This window comes from Ambystoma mexicanum, chromosome 3p (genome assembly GCF_040938575.1).
Source record: "Ambystoma mexicanum isolate Mex_15411 chromosome 3p, UKY_AmexF1_1, whole genome shotgun sequence".
In the NCBI taxonomy this organism is placed as follows: Eukaryota; Metazoa; Chordata; class Amphibia; order Caudata; family Ambystomatidae; genus Ambystoma; species Ambystoma mexicanum.
In genome coordinates, this window is record NC_090925.1 from 214,815,662 (window position 1) to 214,833,316 (window position 17,655).

Consider the following 17,655-nt stretch of genomic DNA (forward strand, 5'->3'; position numbering starts at 1 on the left):
TGATGCCTATGGAGTGTGTCAGACTCAAAAAGCAAAATAAACAGTGTTCGAATCAAAGAAAAATACGAGAGTGTGGAACAAAGGTCTCACTCTCTCCAGGATAAAAATTAAGAAGTCCAGCAAAAGAGCTGGGGGTCTCTAAGATAGAAGGGAATTAGCACATTTCTCAGAAATGTGTACATATAAATATATTTTAATAGAAGTGAGCACGGGTATTATACCTCAGTGGCAACGCGCTCGTCTTGGAAGCAAGACGGCACAGAGCAACACATGTTTGAATCCCGGGTCAGCGCTAAGAAACCTCTTCAGTGTTAAGCGTGTTATAAAAACAATTATAATAATAAGTGTTTACTTGGATACTTGTGTGAACTGATTTCATTGTACTGCTCTACAGCTCACGTAACTCCCTCCTAAAATAAGCCTGGCTGCTCAGCCACTCGACTGATTTATGTAGTACAGGTCTAGTTTAAGAGTTGGGTCCCTTATATCACATCAAGAGATCAGTCTTGTGAAGTCCAACACCAGTTGGACTTTAGAAAAACTTACCTAGCACAAGGGTGGCCTCCTGAACATCTGTTCCCCAGAGCAGAGTTCAGAAATCCATTCTAACATCTGGTTAACACCCACCTATCTCAAAAAAAGCTTGTATGGCTCAAAGAAAACTCAAATTGAAAGTAAATGAAAAATGATCAAAGACAGGAGGTGATAGTGAGTGGGGGGTCTGCCAGGTCTTTTAAACTGACATTTGACAGGGGGCCCCTGCCATTAGAGAGCCGGGCCCATCCCTAACAAATTACTTACACAGCTGCATATCATGGTCCCACTATACCTCAACCACACCCCTTGTTTCCACTGTACCTTGTTAGTTTTGACCCCCGGGTCTTTGGAAATAACACCTGTCCCACTGCAGGGGGCATCCAAAAGCACACGATCGAAGCCTCCAATAACCTGGAACAAAAGAACAAAGTAAAATAGGGATACACCTTCTGTATTATTAACTAAAATCAAACGCCCTTCCTAGGACAGACCGATGTCACACTCACATGGTCCTCAAGCTGCAAACAATTCCTTTATAACATACAACTCTCTGCAGCGAACAAGACTCACTCTAGCACTTCTGCATTTAATCTGCAACATTCACCATTTTACCTTCTGAGAGAGGAGGTAGACCTAACTCAGCTCTCACCTTTGGGAATTCTCGCCCATCACAATTGCTGATGACAGCACTGGTGACACCCAGCCGGTGCAGATTTCCAACCACACTTTTGAGGCGATCAGCGTTCACATCATTTGCCAGAACCACTCCTGTGTTTTTCATTAGCTGAGCTGGGGAAGAAAGGATGGGGTTTGAAAGTCTTAATAAAGAGAATGACAAAGGTCTAAGAACTGCAGCTGTTAGGACAGTTTTTCTGAAGTCCATCTAAGGGCTTAGCAAAACCATTCAACTGAGGCAGTACAATACTCCACTCTTAGTATAAGGCTGTCCCACCCGAGTTCATGGTAGCGTAGACAGAGCAGCTAGGCTTATCTTAAGAGGGAGAGAGAGAGCTGTAAGAAACTACATTGAACTTGTAGTACACCAAGGATACAATAGAAACACTGACGAGGACTATTATAAAAAAAAAAGAAAAAAAAAAGAAAAAAAAGAGGATTATAAATACACATATTGGCCAAGTTGGGTCTTGGGGTAAACACTAGTCAGTCAAACACTTTTATAAAAACACACACCACTATGCTTGAAGGCACACACGCCAAAGCATATAACCGTATTTGGAACACTTAGCAGGAGTTCTAGGGAAGTCGCACCAATAATTACTTTTAGATTACATGCAGTAATTCAAGGGTAGTAGACACCAACAGTTGTACCGTGACGCTCAGCAAGAAATCATAGTAAGTCAACTGGACAATATACTTTTGTGAATAGTGACACTTATTCTAGGAACAGTATAAACCTATAACTTCTTTTGGGATAACTCCGTTATACTCAAGGTAAGTAAATCCTATTCTGTAATATACCATTAAAGCTACTTTCCAGCTCAGTGACACACCAAGACGAGCAAGAACTTTAGATTGGCACACAGCTACCTCAAGGTAAGTGAAACCTCTATACTTTTGTAAGGAGCTGCCAGCAACAGAACTGTGGCTCAAAGTCAGTGACCAATAACGTACCTGCCTCCTATCTTACCCGCACTGTAAATAGATTGCCTCGCCTAATTTGATCCTGTTGTACAAATGCTCTGTTTGTGCATTGTATATACCCAACACTTCCTGTACATTATGTATCCGTCTACCATATCTTTACATGTCTCTTGTAAATTTAGCTGAAAGTTGTCTTGTATCTCCTGCGCCCTGATACCCATGGGTCTGGTGTGCACTACAAATAAATAAACAAAACTTAAAGCGAAATATAACCCAAGTAGTCTTATTCTGTACAGGCTAACAGCAAGTCAGGGGAAGCAAGACCCAATTGGGGACACTCATACCGTTATCTTAACAGGAATAATAAAGTGAAACCAACAGCATTACCTCTGGAAATAGGAAATCCCAATTCACAGGTAAGTTAACCCATCTACTTTCTGTTAGAATGGCGAGACAGTTTCTAAGGAAAGTAGGACTTTGAGAAAACGTATTTAAGAAGGAACACAGCTTATTCAAGGTAAGTAAATCCGCTATATACATTTTAGGAATGGCAGATCATACCCAAGGTAAGTAATAACTTTTTGTAACTAGTTTAAAGTTATCAACTAACTCTTTTACAAGTAAACATTTCAACACTTGTTTTACTTTTCAAGGCAGACCCCATAAAGTATCCAGGCCTTTCCAGTTCTAGTACATGAGTTATCTCAAGAGGCAGGAGGGACCCTAGTGGTCTAGGATCCAGCAGCAGACAGGGTGAGATAAGGTTCAGCTGCAGGTAAAGTCAGAGTTCCAGGGGAAGACTGGCCACACACATAGTTCACGTTAAAAGTTAGTTGAGGGTCCAGGGGCTTCACAGAAGACACCCTAGGAGGATTCCAGCAGTGGGCCTGGGTCAACAGGATGGGTGGCCTCCCCAGCACACCAAAGATACACAAGAAACGCTCAAGCTTAAGATAAGTAAATACCCAAGCCAGCACAATACCTCATCAGTGAAGGAGGGTTCCAGTAAGACGACTTCAGGAGCTGCAGCAAAACAGTCGTTACATTCCTTTACAAAGAATATTGAAGACAAGACTCTGGAAGGACATTTGCAGCAGGAATCACAGGAAGACTAAACAAGATGTTCTTTACATGGACTGCTCAGCACAGAAGAAGAAGATGCCATGGGAGGGACTTCAGGATCTACATCCAAAAACCCAGGCCCTGCATTCCTTGCCAGGAGGACGGAAGACAGGACCCTGGATGGGCTTTTTCATCAGGAATCAACACAGAAGGCTTCAGGCAAAAGTTTCTTTGCGGCTGGTCCCAACTGTGTCGATTTGGTGCCTTTTACAGGAGCCAGGAGAAGACTGGATATCGCTTGCCGGATTTGTTGTTTTTAAGGTCCAGCACTCTGTTGAGAGGGCTTTCCGGACTTGAATCGTGCCTCTGGAGATCCAGCAGGATGCCCAGAAAGTTTCAGCAAGATTCCGAAGACTGTACACCACCAGATGGCTCGAGGTCCCATGGTATTGGGGTATTACAGCCCGCAAGGTCGCAAAACAATGTAGGACGGTTCGAAATGCAGGTCTTCTGGAGTCTAGTGGGTCTCACCAGGCTCTGGGTCGAGGTTGTCTTTTTCAGAGTCCCCAGGTTGATTGGAAGGAAGGGTAACAGCAGGCTCTGGTTACACAGTAGGCTCTCTGGTCGCTGGAAATAGTCTTGCCACAAATTCTTCATCTTCCACTTCGGATTTGGTTCCAGGAGTCTACTACCTCTTCAGTTTCCAAGATCAGACTTTTATGCAGGAACCCAGCCAATCAAACAGCAGTGCAACATTCAGTTTGAACTGGATTCTCATAGGCAGGCTGGAAGACAAAGGGCTGCAGAGTTTTGGACTCCTCCCTCGCTTCCTGCCTTCAGAGACACTTTTGAGCCTTGGTGGGGAATCCACAGGATTCCTGCCGAAGATGAAAATCACACAAAGGAATTTATCGCCCTGGAGGTCAAGGGAAGGAACAAGAAACACTACAATGGTGAAAAAAGAAGACATGGACCACTTTATGGGCACCTAGGGGTGCCTTTACCGGGTCTGTGAAAACAGCCTGCAGTAAACGTGCACCGAATCGGTAAAAAGGTTCACTGCCAGCAGCCATTTAAGGCAAGTTTGGTCTGGTAACATTATAATGTAATGATACGTTATCTCCCCAACACTTCAAGTAGGGTGTGGGTGGGGGGGGTGGGACGCTGGTTGTTAGGGAGAATTCTCAAAAATTTGCCAATTCCCATCTACCTTAGAGACTCCCAGCTCTTGTGCCGAAATTTGGGACTTTGTACTTTTAATTTGCTTTGTTTTCTGTGTTGGTTTCTTTTGGTTATGGAGTCTAACCAACTCCATAGGCATCGCCTTTCACAACTGTGTCACAAAGCATCTTCAGTGCAGTGCCACAGGGAAGTCTTCCAGATTTCCCAAGGTTTAAATACCTTATCTACGATCAACTACTGTTTCCCAGGACAGTAAAGTGAAATTGACTTTACTTAGCATTGTAACTTTCTAGACCCAGCACACACTATCTCACAATAGAGTGCTGGAGAGGTTACTTAGTATCCCCTTTGTCTAGCTTCTTGTGTAGCATATTATAGGTTACCCTTTCCTCAATTGACTGGCTGGTGGCAGTGGTTTCGTTTTGAACTACCTTGGTTTGGTTTGCATTTACCACGACCGTTCACAGCTCTGGTAAAGTAACCGCGGGAGCCATCTTTTTCAAAATGGCGTACAGCCATCTTTGCTAAAATGGTACCGGGTCTTCTTTTTTCGCCATGTCTTTGTGGGAAGGTCCTTCTAGAGAGTTTCTTTGCGCACCAAACCAGGTTTGGTCACTTTGTTCAGTTTGCCTTTGGCGGGGCTTCTGAGAGAAACCCGCCTTTGGCACCAGAGTGTCTGGGGTAGGCAGGAAGGGAGGGAAGTACTTGAAACTCCCTGTGCTTGTTCTCCTAGGAGACCCAAACGCACTCTGTGGTGATTGGCTGGCTGACTGTCCGGCAAGGACAGCCACCCTGCTGGGTTTGTGACAGCTATCCTGGAATGAATGGGAGAGAACTGAATAAAAGGTGAGTCTTTTGGCTTGGAAGGCAGAGATGACCACTGGACGAAGGAACCGAAAAAGAGCTTGAAGAGGACGCCTGCGGCAACTCCTGGACCGTTGGTTTGCCCGGTGAAGCCCTGCTGCAGTGACTACTTGCCAAGTTCGCATCGACAGAGAAGCCCCTGCAAGGACGACTTCTCCCTTTGAGTTGGTGGGACCAATGAACTCCAAAGTAAGCCACCTGAACACCCATCTCGGAGCTGGTTGAATTTCATCAGAGTTGCTGCAGGAAACCGTGTAGCCAGGGAGAGGGACACCAGATTGTGTGCGCTACTTTTAAGCTGGCCTAAAGCTTTTGGAAGATCCTCCGGACTCCCACGAAGCAGGACTGCCCAAGCCTGAGCCCCCACAGCAGAGTGCGGGACCCCAGAAGTAAGGACAGTCCACTTTGACAGCCAGGAACCATGCTTATTGCCATTTGCTGAAACGCGAAACAGCCACTGAAAGTGAAAATTGCTGGTTGCCAGTTTTGACAGTCCCACTGCAGGAGTCCCCCGACATCCACCCTCTTCTCCCCACGACTGAGGCCCAGGAACAGTGAGATCTGCAGAGCTGCACAGGAACAGGAGGTCATCAGCTGCCTCTTTTCTTCTTTACCAAGGTACTGAAGTGTCGAAGTGCTTGTAACTTCTACAACTCACAAGTCTAATCAGCTTGTGGCCCTACATTTGATTCTTCTTTTCATCAAAGACTCCTAAGAACTTGTGCAAAGACTTTTCCATTTACTTACCTGAAGTGCTGCATCCTATACAAAGACTTTTGCCTATTGACTTTGGCTTAGCCTATTAAATTGAATGACTCGTCTAATTGCTATCTGAAAGTATTTGCCCTGCTTATGAATATTTGTAATTTCTTGTGTTCTAATAACCTTTAACCAGCTTTTTAAGAGTGTTCTGAATGCCAACAGTAAGATATTAATGTCCCCAGCACCCTTGTCATTGAAGTCACCCTTGGGTGTAGGTTGTGTCTGTGGGCCATCCCAAAAGGGTCTTGTCTGATTCAGAAACTCACTGTACAGTACTGAAGTGTATTTTTATGTTACTAGTATATTGCTCCATCCTAAAGAATAACTGACGGATAAAGAATTGTGTATGCAAGAAACCTTGAGTGTAAGAATTTATTTGAATACCTGTAACTGAATCTTTGTGTAACTCCACTACAGCTCACATTTCCCCTCTTGAGATAAGCCTGGCTGCTCAACATGCTACCAAAACTGTGTGGTACAAGCTTATACCAAAGGTTTGGCTGCCTATACCTGTAGTCATAGTTTGTAGTGTTCCCAGAGGGTACTGCATTCAAACTTTGCCCAACACTGGTCGCACCTAATGAAATGTAAAAGGGATCCAAAGATCCTTTCTACCCTTTGGAACTGTAGTTATCACAGGGTAAGCCAAAGAAAGTTAAAAGGGGAGCCCCTATGGCAACCCAGCAAAAACAGACACTTTTTGCCAAAACGTTGTCAGAGTATAACTTTTAAAAGACACTATGGAGTCTTAAAAAGGACAACCATAAAAAGAGTACAAGATTATGTGAGTGTGGAAAAAGGTTCTCACTCACCGAGGTATAAGGAAAAATGATCCACCATTAAAAGCAAAATGTTCTGGTGTTGACACAGGTCAGGAAGATTTATCATTGCTATGAAAATCTTAACTAACAGCAGCAAAGAGGGATTACACTGAAACCCAAGTGAGATTAACATCCTCTTTTAGCAAACAGGTTTAAAAGTTGCAATCTGTCCTGCCCCTCCTCCCCGACCCCACCACCGCTAGATTCCACAGGAATTAGAGAGATTTTGCTTTTGCACTTCCACCTGTGTTGGTGAAAAGGTCTTCTAGCATCAAGTAGTACAGTGATTAATGCACACTTCTCGGTCAGTCAGACAGACCTCAACGTAGGCCCTAGAAGCTGCGAAGCAGGTTTTAAAATCACTTTAAACTTTGTGTTAACCAGTTTGCTAATAGATCACAGTTATGGCAGGGTTCCATGTTTAGGATTATCTGGCCAACTCTGCGGGTCCGATGCACATTTGTTTCTTTTTGCTGACATTTTGGTTTTTGACTTCACTTTTGTGAGCAGAGGGACTTGTATTGAAGTCTCCCTGCCCCTGCAACCTTTGTGTTGTCCTAGTAGCCCATATGGCTAACAGGGCAGCAATGCTTTCGGTTCAAGGTCCCCATCAACCTACAAATATTTTGGGGAGTAGACGGGTGGCAACTGTGATTAAGTTTTGTAGTGCACTCATTTTTTACTGCATTAGTAGCCCAAAGTCCCAGATTGGTAGTGTTAGGACAGTTTTGCTTAGCAAAATTATTCAACTGAGACAGTACAAGACTCCACTCTTAGAAGAAGGCTGTACCACCCGAGTATTTCATAGTGTGGGCAGAGCAGCCAGGCTCATCTTAAGAGGGAGAAAGGGCTGTAGGAAAGTACACAACCTGTAATATACCAATGAAACCCTTACAACCAGAAGTATTATAACAAAATAAAGGTTTATTATAAATACAAGTAGGCCAAGTTAAGTTTTGGGGCAAGTACTGGTTATAGGGTCAAACAAATGTATAAAATCACACCACAATGCTTGAAGGTACACAGACCAAAGCATGAATCCTTCAGAATACCAAACAGTAATTCTAGGGAAGTCAGACCATATCATACACATTTAGTATATGCCACACCTATTCATGGGGCGTAAAACCGTTCCTTTTGGATTACTTTCAGTAATACAAGGGTAGCAGACTGCCAGTCATGCAGTGACACTCAGCAAAGAAATCACAATCAACCAAATCTGTTACCAGGATACTTTTCTGAATAGCGGACCACAGATTCAAGAAACATCTTTACCTATAACTATAACGCACACTTATACTAGGTGAGTAAGACCTTTTGGTGTAATGTTAGGAAGATTTATAATTTTTAAGCTAAATACCTTCTCCTATCGAGACCCCCCAGCACTTTTTGCTGGACTGCTGGACCTTTTTCTTACAATCCTGAATGAGTGGAGCCTTTGTCCACTCGTTATTTCTGGGGGCTCTGTCTTTTGGTAGTGTACTCTTTGTATTCTACCTTCACTACGGAGTCTGTCTGCTCCATAGTTCTTAAAGGCATCTGTACTTCCACTACTCCAGCACCCAGCGCCTTACAGGCAGTGTTGCTGGGGACCCTTAGGGTCCCCCTTAAAGAATCATTTTTCTGTATTCTCAAGTAATTTCAGTTCTTACTTAGTAGCTCTCCCAAAACTCTATAGTCAGAGATTGGCACACACCATCTTCAGTGGAGTGCCAAAGCGATACCTACTATCCCCCTTCTCTCTGCTCCTGTGACTATTTAGTCACAGACAATTTCCTAGTTATGGCTGGTGGCAGTGGACTTGTTTTATTGTGTAGTATTTGCACCGCAGGCTATGTCCATTGCCCGGTAGAGCACAATAGGGGATCCCAAGTACCGACTTGAGGCCTTCCTTCTTTTTGCGCCATTACTAGCGTGGTTGTTCTTTGTTAGCCCAAAGGGTGTAGATAAATGTTGAAGGGTGTAGGGGACAGGCAAGCTAACTATGGCACTCCACAGGTGGACAATATAGACCCAGAGGATGCTTGGCCCCAGACAACTCTAGACATTCTTCCTGACAGAAAGGACTCCAGCCACTTCACTGCTAATGGGGAGCAGGGGCCGGTCATAGACAATGTGGCAAGGAGTTTTACATGGTCCAGGAGATCAACGGCTGCCGATAAGTCATATCAATAGACCTGCCTTACTCAGTGCCGTGATGCTCTCTAAAACCAGATTGACAAGGGTGCAAAATGTTCCATTGTTCCAAGCGTTCTTGTAACTGTATCTTGGCTACATGATCCAATACTTTCAAAAAGAAAGGAACATTAGTAATGGGTCTGTAGTTGGTAACGTTTTTGGGATCCAGACAGGCCGTTTTCAACAAGGTGGAGACTTACAACCCTTTTGGCCTCTTTGGCGGAAGGCAGCATTAGAGAAACGGATCAAGAAAGGCGCAAAAAGAAAAGCTTTACTGAGAATGATTTTAGCTGTCAGGAGATCACCACTACAGGAAGTGGGACATCTTTTTTAGGACTTCCTCCATTGTCTGAACAGAAATAGTGGAGTATGGCCTCCTCGCAACGGGGAACGTTTAGCTATGTTAGGTTCAAAGGCTAAAGCCAGATCAGCCATAATCTTGAGTGCATTCGTAATTTTATCAGAGAAGACCGTCTTCAAGGGTGGAGGATGGGTGGGGGAAGCCAAGTCTGATTTAAGATGAGCTTTTTACTTAGTTTTCAGAATCTCAAAAAGTTTCCTTGTGTTATTCGGAGACTCCTCAATTTCGATATTGTAGAAGACTTTTTTTAGCAATGGTAATTATTTCCCTGTATTCTTTTTCAATATTGTTCCAGATTAGTTTATTTTCATCTGTAGGGATTTTGTTCCATTTACGTTTGGCTAAACTTTTCTTGAACCAGCTATGACAATTTAACTTGTCACTAATAGTTCCCGTCTTAACAGGAGCTATACTGTTAGTAAGGTGTTTAAACCTTTGGAAATCTAAAAGACTTCCCTGTGTCACTGCAGCGAAGGTGCTATGTGACACAATGCAAAAAGATGCCTGTGGAGTTTGTCAGATTCCAAAAACAGAGTTCAAATCACAGAAAAATACATGAGAGAGTGGGAAAAAAGGGTCGCACTCTCTCCAGGTCCAAAATTAAAAAGTCCTACAGTCCAGCAAAAGTGCTGGGGGTCTCCAAGGTAGAGGGGAATTGGCACATTTCTGAGAATTCTCCCTAACACTCTGGCTTCAGGAGACTATGCACATCACTCGTGCTAAAGGTCCAAGGGTATTGGCGGTTTGCAGCCCAGGAAGGTCACAACAAGTCATGGGATGGCTCGTTTTGTAGGTCGTCTCAAGACTGAAGAGCCCCAACAGTCTCTGGGTTGGAGTACTCTTCTTTCGGACTCCTAGATCGTATGGAAGAAAAGGGTTAGAACAGGCTCTGGTTGGATAGTAGGCATCTCAGGTCAGTGGAAACAGCTACAGCCATCGTGTCCATCTTCGGAATCAGCTCCACTGGTGCACTGGTCTTGAACTTCCAGAATCCGACAGTTATACAGGAACCCTCACACAACCTCTGCAAACTGTCCCTGCGGTTTACAAAAAAGGATGGGTGGCTGTCCAATCAGGACAGCCAGCTCCCTCAGTGGGAACTGAATTTGCTCAGGCACGCAAGAAGACAAAGGGCTACAGAGTTTCGGACTCCACCCTCACTTTCTGCCTTCACAGACACTCTGGAGCCTCAGCGGTCTACAAAAAGGGTTCCCGCTGAAGACAAAACTTCAACTAGGGCCGCCCCCACCCAGGACGGCAGAGGAAGACCCAACCAAGAAAGGACAAGCACACTACAAATGGTGAAAAAAGACATAAGCCACCATTCTAGCAAAATTGTGATCCTTTTGTGCATTACCGTGGCTGGTTTGACATCCTGCGTGTAATAACACAAAAGTCATAACTGCCACCGGCCACAAATGTTACTAAAGCCATGCCAGCACTCCACATAAGGCGGGTGTGCTTGTCCCACTATTTAAAACGTAAAGGGGAAAGAAAATCCCTGTCTGCCCTTAGGAACAGTAGTTCACCCAAGGCAAATCAAGAGAAAATTAAAAAGGAAGTCAAGGGGCAAGCAGCAACACTGCACAGAAAGTGCTGTGTGCTGCAATTAATAAATGCAGATGCCCAAAAAGTTATAGGAAAGGATATCTTCAAAAATCCACTATGGTGAGTCAGCAAAATGACACCCATAAAAAGAGTAAAAGAAAGGGAAAGTGGGGAAAAAGTTTCCCACTCACTCAGGATAAAGGAAAAAGAATCCACAAGTACTGAAAAATGTGCTCTGGGTCCCACAGTGGAGGGAGATTTAGCATAGAAATGAAAATCTAACAGCCTGCATTGGCTAAGTCAATCAATGTGTTTCAAACCTTTGAACCTGCCGACTTCTTTCTCTAGACTGGTGGGATGAACCAGTCCGATGCACTGTCCAAACTGCTGTTGCCACCTCTTACCACGTGAAACGGTCTGCTGAAACCAGTAGTCTGACCATGCTCCTGCAAGATGCTAGTGCAGAGCGTGGGTCCAACTTCCAAGTTACAAGCCTTCTAGGAATGCAGTTCCAGAATTCCAGTAGTGGACAAGATGAGCGCTTTCATCACCTTGAGGAGGAAGTGAATGAACACAGCACCCAATAACACTCCAAGTATCATTCAAACAGAGGGCTTGCCAGATAATGGCTGATCATCCCTCCACACACCCATGCACTCAGGAAGGGCTCTCACAAAAAGGAATTGAATCCACATCATTCCAGACCGGCGTCTGCAAGTTGGACCTGACTTCAGGCTGACTACAGCCCTCAGTCCCGGGATATAGGCATCCAGTGGCCAAGAGGGGCAACTGCCTCGCACAAAAAGGGACAGTGAATAGTTATGTGACCCCCTCAACCGCACCCTCACCGTTGGGTCTTTGAGGCAACTACAAACTTCATTTTGAAGACTAGAGGAGGGGTTCAAAAGGGACCCAGCCAGGTAAAATGGAGTCCACCCATTGGAAACATTTTACCCAGGTTGCAAAGCCACCACCAGCCTAGCCACATGATTAAATGAGAGGGGGTACTCTCTAAAGAGAGTACAGGATTTATTGGGGGTACCCCTGCCTTAGGAATCAGAAGGAATTTTTAAAGATGAGCACAAAAACAGAGCCACATTCTCAGCCAGGATTGAGACTCATACTAGCTGGGACAAAAAGGTGTGCCAAAAACCAAGGAATTCAGCAAAAAGGGGAAGTTCCCTCCAAATTAAACAAAAGAACTACACAAAATGTTGCCCTAACAGGATATTGCAACAAAATAAAGTACAAATGTCATCATTGTATTTATGTTACTATTTGTAGCATGCTCAAGATAAAGAATTCTTACACAAAACGCGCTGGTCAGCTAAATTCCCAATAAGACACATTGAAAACGATAGGTGATCAAAATAATCAGAGCTGTACCAAATTAGTGTGTATATATGAAACATGTTTGCACAACAACAAGCAAATTGTACCCACATAAAATGAATTGGGCTTTACATAGGAACACAAACCAGGTGCAGGCCTCTCTATGGTGGTGAGTGATTTATCAGCAAGTTTGTACTCCACACCCACAGAGATGAAGATACTCTCTGTACGGAGGCACTTATTTTTCCCATTTTTACAACAGAGAGCGGATCAACGACACAAAGAGACGGAGTGAGAGAGCAAGCAGCCAACTGACCAAGTGCGAGATAGGCCCCCTTCCTCACACTTAGCATGTGGATCCTCACCCCATGCAATCCATGGCACTTGCCCACCTGGCCTCCCTTACCACTCGCCTAGCAGCTGTGGCCCTCTTAACCCCCACTTTAACCCTCCAACCTGTCACTACAAATTTCACGCAGATCGGCAGTCCCCCTTCCCTCCCCACACTCTCCCTCACAAGGCCTAGCAGGACCGTTCTTGTTCTAAACCCCCCTCCCACCCCCCGTTCCCTTGTTGCGCCTTGAAACACTGTTTGTTGTATAGGCGCTTTAAAAATATCCAATAAAGAGGGCGCAAGAGCAGGGCAGAGCAGAGCGAGAGGGCGGGCGAGCGGGGCATAGCGAGAGCGGGGCAGAGCGAGATGGAGAGAGAGTGAGCCAGTGCTAGAGCGAGTGAATCGGACTCCAAAGACAGGGGGACATACGACGATAGACAGCAAGAGACAGATGAACGCAGGCATAAAAAAAGAGGAGACAGCAGCCATGCAAGGAGCAGAAAGACTGCAGTGAGAGTTATGGTAAAGGACAAGCAGGCTGCCAGCAAGCAGACGTATGGCATGTAGACCAGAGGCACAATGGCATGCATTAGGGTGAGGGGCAAACCTCACATAGCATGGAGACAGTATGCTAGAGACCCACAAGCAATGCAATGGAGAGGGATAGAGTAGTTGCACAGGTACAATGAAGGCACAACTTGTAACACTTAAAACAGAGTGAGAGAAAAGGGACAAATGTGCTTCACAAAGATGAGAACAGGTTGAGAAAAGAGGGAATGTACAAGAGATATGGTGTGGGAGCTAGAAAAACACCATTCAAAGCAGACGCATGCTTATGATTCCCTGCTTATGCTTACCAATGTAGCTGGTCTTCCCTCCAGGAGCACAACACATGTCCAAGATCCGCTCATTTTCCTGCGGTGCCAGAGCCATGACAGGCAACATACTGGAGGCACCCTGCAGCATGTAGTGTCCAGCCAAGTACTCCGGGGTGGCCCCTGTGAGGTAATAAAGACAGGTTACTGAGATCCTTATGTCCATATTACAGGGGAAAGGCAGAGCAACTCCCTGCCCATTAGCACTCAAGATTTCACCCTCGCCATTTACACTTCTACTCACCGATGGGCACTGAAGAGTCAAAAATAACCAGGCCCGTCTTTGACCATTTCCCTAAAGGGTCGAGATTCACCCCCCGGTTAATTAAGGCCTAGAAAGAGAAACTGTAGAGTTAGACAACAATAGAGGGCATTATCCATCTACAGGAGCAGATAATGGAACAGAGGTATCTGGCCACCTCACCTGTGCCAGATCCCGGCGCCGGGTTTTTAGTGTGTTGGTTCGGATGGTGATTGGGCGATGCACCTCATTTGCCTCCAGAAAATCCACAAGCTGAGAGAGCATTAGAAGGAAGCGAAAAAAGGAGAATGAGTCAGACAGAGAAAAAGCTGGTTTCAGTTACATGGAAGCAGGCAAAGACAAATCAGAACAGGCAAAGTTGAAAAAGGAAAATATGAAATTTGGAATACAAATAAAATGAAGAAATACAATTTACCAATAGACCAAAGAAAGAAAAGAGACATTTTAAGAGAACACACAGGACGACAAAAGGAAAGTACGATAAGAAATAAATGAAAATAAAAAGAAATCCATACAGAAAAAAATTCAAGCAAAAAAGACGTGAAAACCCAAAAGAAAAAAGTATCAAATAAACTATGATCAAGAAAAGGAGTGCGCAAAGAAAAGAGAGGTACGGGTAGATAGGAAAGTGAGGGGATGGACAAAAAGAGGCAAGGACACAGGTGTACAGGAAAGGGCAGTATTCCATTTTTAGGGGTTATGCTGTCCCATTATATGAAACCCCTAAACCTTTTGCTTTTTCCCTGTTAGCTGTTCCAGATCTGTGACCTTTTGTGGTCAGACGGACTTTGTGGGGAATCCTAGCTCTCCCATCCAAGGAACTCCAGCTGCCTGCGCTGGCCTTTTCCTGCAACTGCACCACCAAACTCTCCTCGTGGTCCTTCCACAGCTCACACCAACCAGTGGAATTTCTATCTTCAATAATTGTTCTCCCAGAGGGTTTTCTCAAGTCAACGTCAGCTTAAGAAGTCAAATCCTGTGCCCAATGAGGAAGGAGGAACACTGAATTGCAGACTACTTCCGACTGCCACATCTTTGCCTTTAAACCCTTTTGGCTCAGACCCTCAACTCAGGAACCACAGAATCTCGAAATGTTATCCTTCCCACGGGCCTTGGGGTCTCTCTCTCCTGCACTGGTGTGTCGCTCGCTGGTAACAAAGGTGTTGTCCAAACATGCATAGAGACTGCATCTGGAAACTGCAAAACCACCTGTTGCAGAACTGGCTTTTGGACACAGGGTATTGCTTCCCCAACACCAGCAGAGCTGGCAAGGAGTGACATTGTTTTAATCTTCTTCTCTGCCTCCTCCTCCTCCTCCTCCTCCTCCTCCTCCTCATCATCATCATCATCATCAAGAGGCTCTTGTGGCTTGAACTACACTAGAATTCCATAAACGTATTCTTTGAACACCTTCAGTGAAGATAACTATCGCAAAAGTCTGCCCAAATCTGCACAACTGGTATTTCCCCCCCTTAGGTTCCTTTTTAAACTTTCTGGTCTAAATGGACAAGTGAAACACTTTCCCTCCGATTGTATTTCCCCTTATAGGAAATACTTTATTGAACTTTTAACAACTATTTTAAACTGTTGCTACATATCTGTTACAATGCTGCATTTATTTTACCCATTAGTGTATTGCTTTATCGCTTAACTTGCTTATATTAGGATTATAAATATTTATTATTTTAAATATAGTCTGTGGACATGGACCCATTTGGTATATGTGAAAAGGGTTTACTATATCCCTTAACCAACCCACTCCACCTCCGGAGGTAAGCCTGGGCTCCTTGTTGGGTAAGAGTTTCATTTTAGTGATAAATCTTCCTGACCTATGTCAACCCCAGGACTTTTTGCTGGACTTTGTGATTATTATTCCCTTATTCCTAGATGAGGGGGAATCTACCCGCCCTCCCCTCGCACCTAGTCTTTCACTCTTTTGATGGGTGACCTTTTTATGCCTCTGCATAGTGGGTGATTGGAGTTATAGTTTGCTATGACTTTGTACTGACTGCAAAGTACTATGGCAACACACAGCATTTTAAATGAAGTGGCTTCCTTTTAACTTCTGTTATTATTTCTTGGGTTAACTACTGTTCCCAAAACGTAAAGTGGGAATCTGATCCCCTTTACATTTATTTTGGTAATCCAACAGACCCCACTGTTAGGCAATATTGTGTGCAGTACCCTTTGGGAGACTAAAGGAACCTTGTCCTCCTGGCAATAGGTAACCCAACCTTTGGTTTAAGTCTGTACTGCACAGGATGGTAGTGTGGCTCAGCAGCCAGGGTTATCTCAAGAGGGGTCAATGTGAGCAGTAGGCTATTTACACAGAGATTCACAGTGTCAAGTATTCAAATAAATTCTTACACTCAAGGTTTCTTGATTAAACAATTATTAATTTAATAGTCAGTTTGAATAAGCCTTCTTCAGAAGGGGCAATATATAAGTAACACACACATACACTCCAAAATACACACTCTTAGTTTCTCTAAATCAGGAGGTACCTATTTGGGATGGCATTTGGGATGGCACACAGACACTTCTTACACCCTCAAGTGACTTAAATAACTAGGACACTGTGGACATTAATAGATCACTGGTACATTTAGAGCAATACTGAGATTGGAAGAAAAGGGTTTTTGGAATAAGGCAAAGGTTAAACAAATATTCTGAAGCAGGTAAGTACTTTTGAACCCCCAACGCAAAGTAAATTAACCCTTTCCTGGAGGAAAGTTAAAACACAAAGTCAGAGGTAAGAAGAGTCTCTCGGGGAGCCAGGACAAGGAACAAGTTACTTACCTGTAACTGTTCTCCAGCATGGGTCTGGCATGGATTCACATGCTCATGAATATTCCCAGTCGTCAGGCTGGTAATTCTCAGTAAAGAAAAAATCATTATCAGTTTCGTTTCTGATCTGTCTCTTAGTAGTAACCAATCACTGATCTCTGGGTCATACTGCCCCCAGCCAATGACTGCCCTCTCTCTAAGCCCCTCTGGCAGCCATCCTCAGATTTGGTAGCACGTAAAGTGGCAGTATGACCAAGTGAAGAGCCGCAGAGGGGAAGGAGGGAGGGTTCGCATGTGAATCCATGCCAGACCCATGCTGGGGAACAATAGTTACATGTAAGTAACTTGTTCCTTCTCCAGCATGGGGTCTGGCATGGATTCACATGCTCATGAATATAAGAATACATAGCAGTACACACATGCACAACCACGGGAGGTGGCAAAGGATCAACATTACCTCCTCACCAGGCGCACCTTCAGGTGAACAGGTTGCGCAGCACTGCTTGGCCGACTCTGGACTCCTCCCTGGAATCCCGGTCGACGCAGTAGAATCTCGTGAAGATGTGCGTCGACCTCCACGTAGCAGCCTTGCAGATGTCCAGCAAGGGCACACCAGACAAGAACGCCGTAGTAGCAGCGATCACTCTGGTCGGCCGGGCAACGGTCGGTTGGCCAACCAATGACAGTGCATGATGCAGCCGGAGAGCCATCTGGAAATGGAAGCCTTCGAGAGAGCCTTCCCTTGGTTCACAGGTCCAACGTTCACAAACAGCTGTGATGTCTTCCAAACACTCTTCGTTCGGTCCATGTAGAACTTAAGCGCTGTAGCTACATCCAGCGAGTGCAAAGTCCTCTCAGCCGGCGACGAAGGCGATGGAAAGAAAACTGGCAACACCAAGGGCTCATTAAGATGGAAGTCCGACGGCACCTTGGGCATGAAAGAGGGGTGCGTCCTCAGCATCACCCTCGTATTGTGAAAAGTCAAGTATGGAGGCTTGCAGGATAGGGCCTGAATCTCTCCCACGCGTCGTGAAGAGGTGATGGCCACAAGAAACGCCGTCTTCCACGACAAACTTCAACGGAGCCGAATGCAAAGGCTCGAAAGGCGGCCCCATGAACCCGGTCAGCACCACGTTGAGCTCCCACGC

At 44.9% G+C, this 17,655-nt stretch overlaps 1 protein-coding gene across 2 annotated transcripts in view; it reads right to left on the bottom strand.

Moving 5' to 3' along the window:
- The window catches only part of NOP2 (NOP2 nucleolar protein), a 385,194-nt gene that overhangs the window by 141,931 nt on the left and 225,608 nt on the right, over positions 1-17,655 (bottom strand). For both annotated transcript variants that reach the window (XM_069650683.1, XM_069650682.1), the window contains exons 9-13: positions 13,883-13,972; positions 13,703-13,790; positions 13,441-13,581; positions 1,187-1,326; positions 859-948 (exon numbers count right to left, since the gene is read on the bottom strand). In XM_069650683.1, coding sequence (XP_069506784.1) covers positions 859-948; positions 1,187-1,326; positions 13,441-13,581; positions 13,703-13,790; positions 13,883-13,972 — 549 coding nt within the window. The remainder of the gene's footprint in view (positions 1-858; positions 949-1,186; positions 1,327-13,440; positions 13,582-13,702; positions 13,791-13,882; positions 13,973-17,655) is intronic.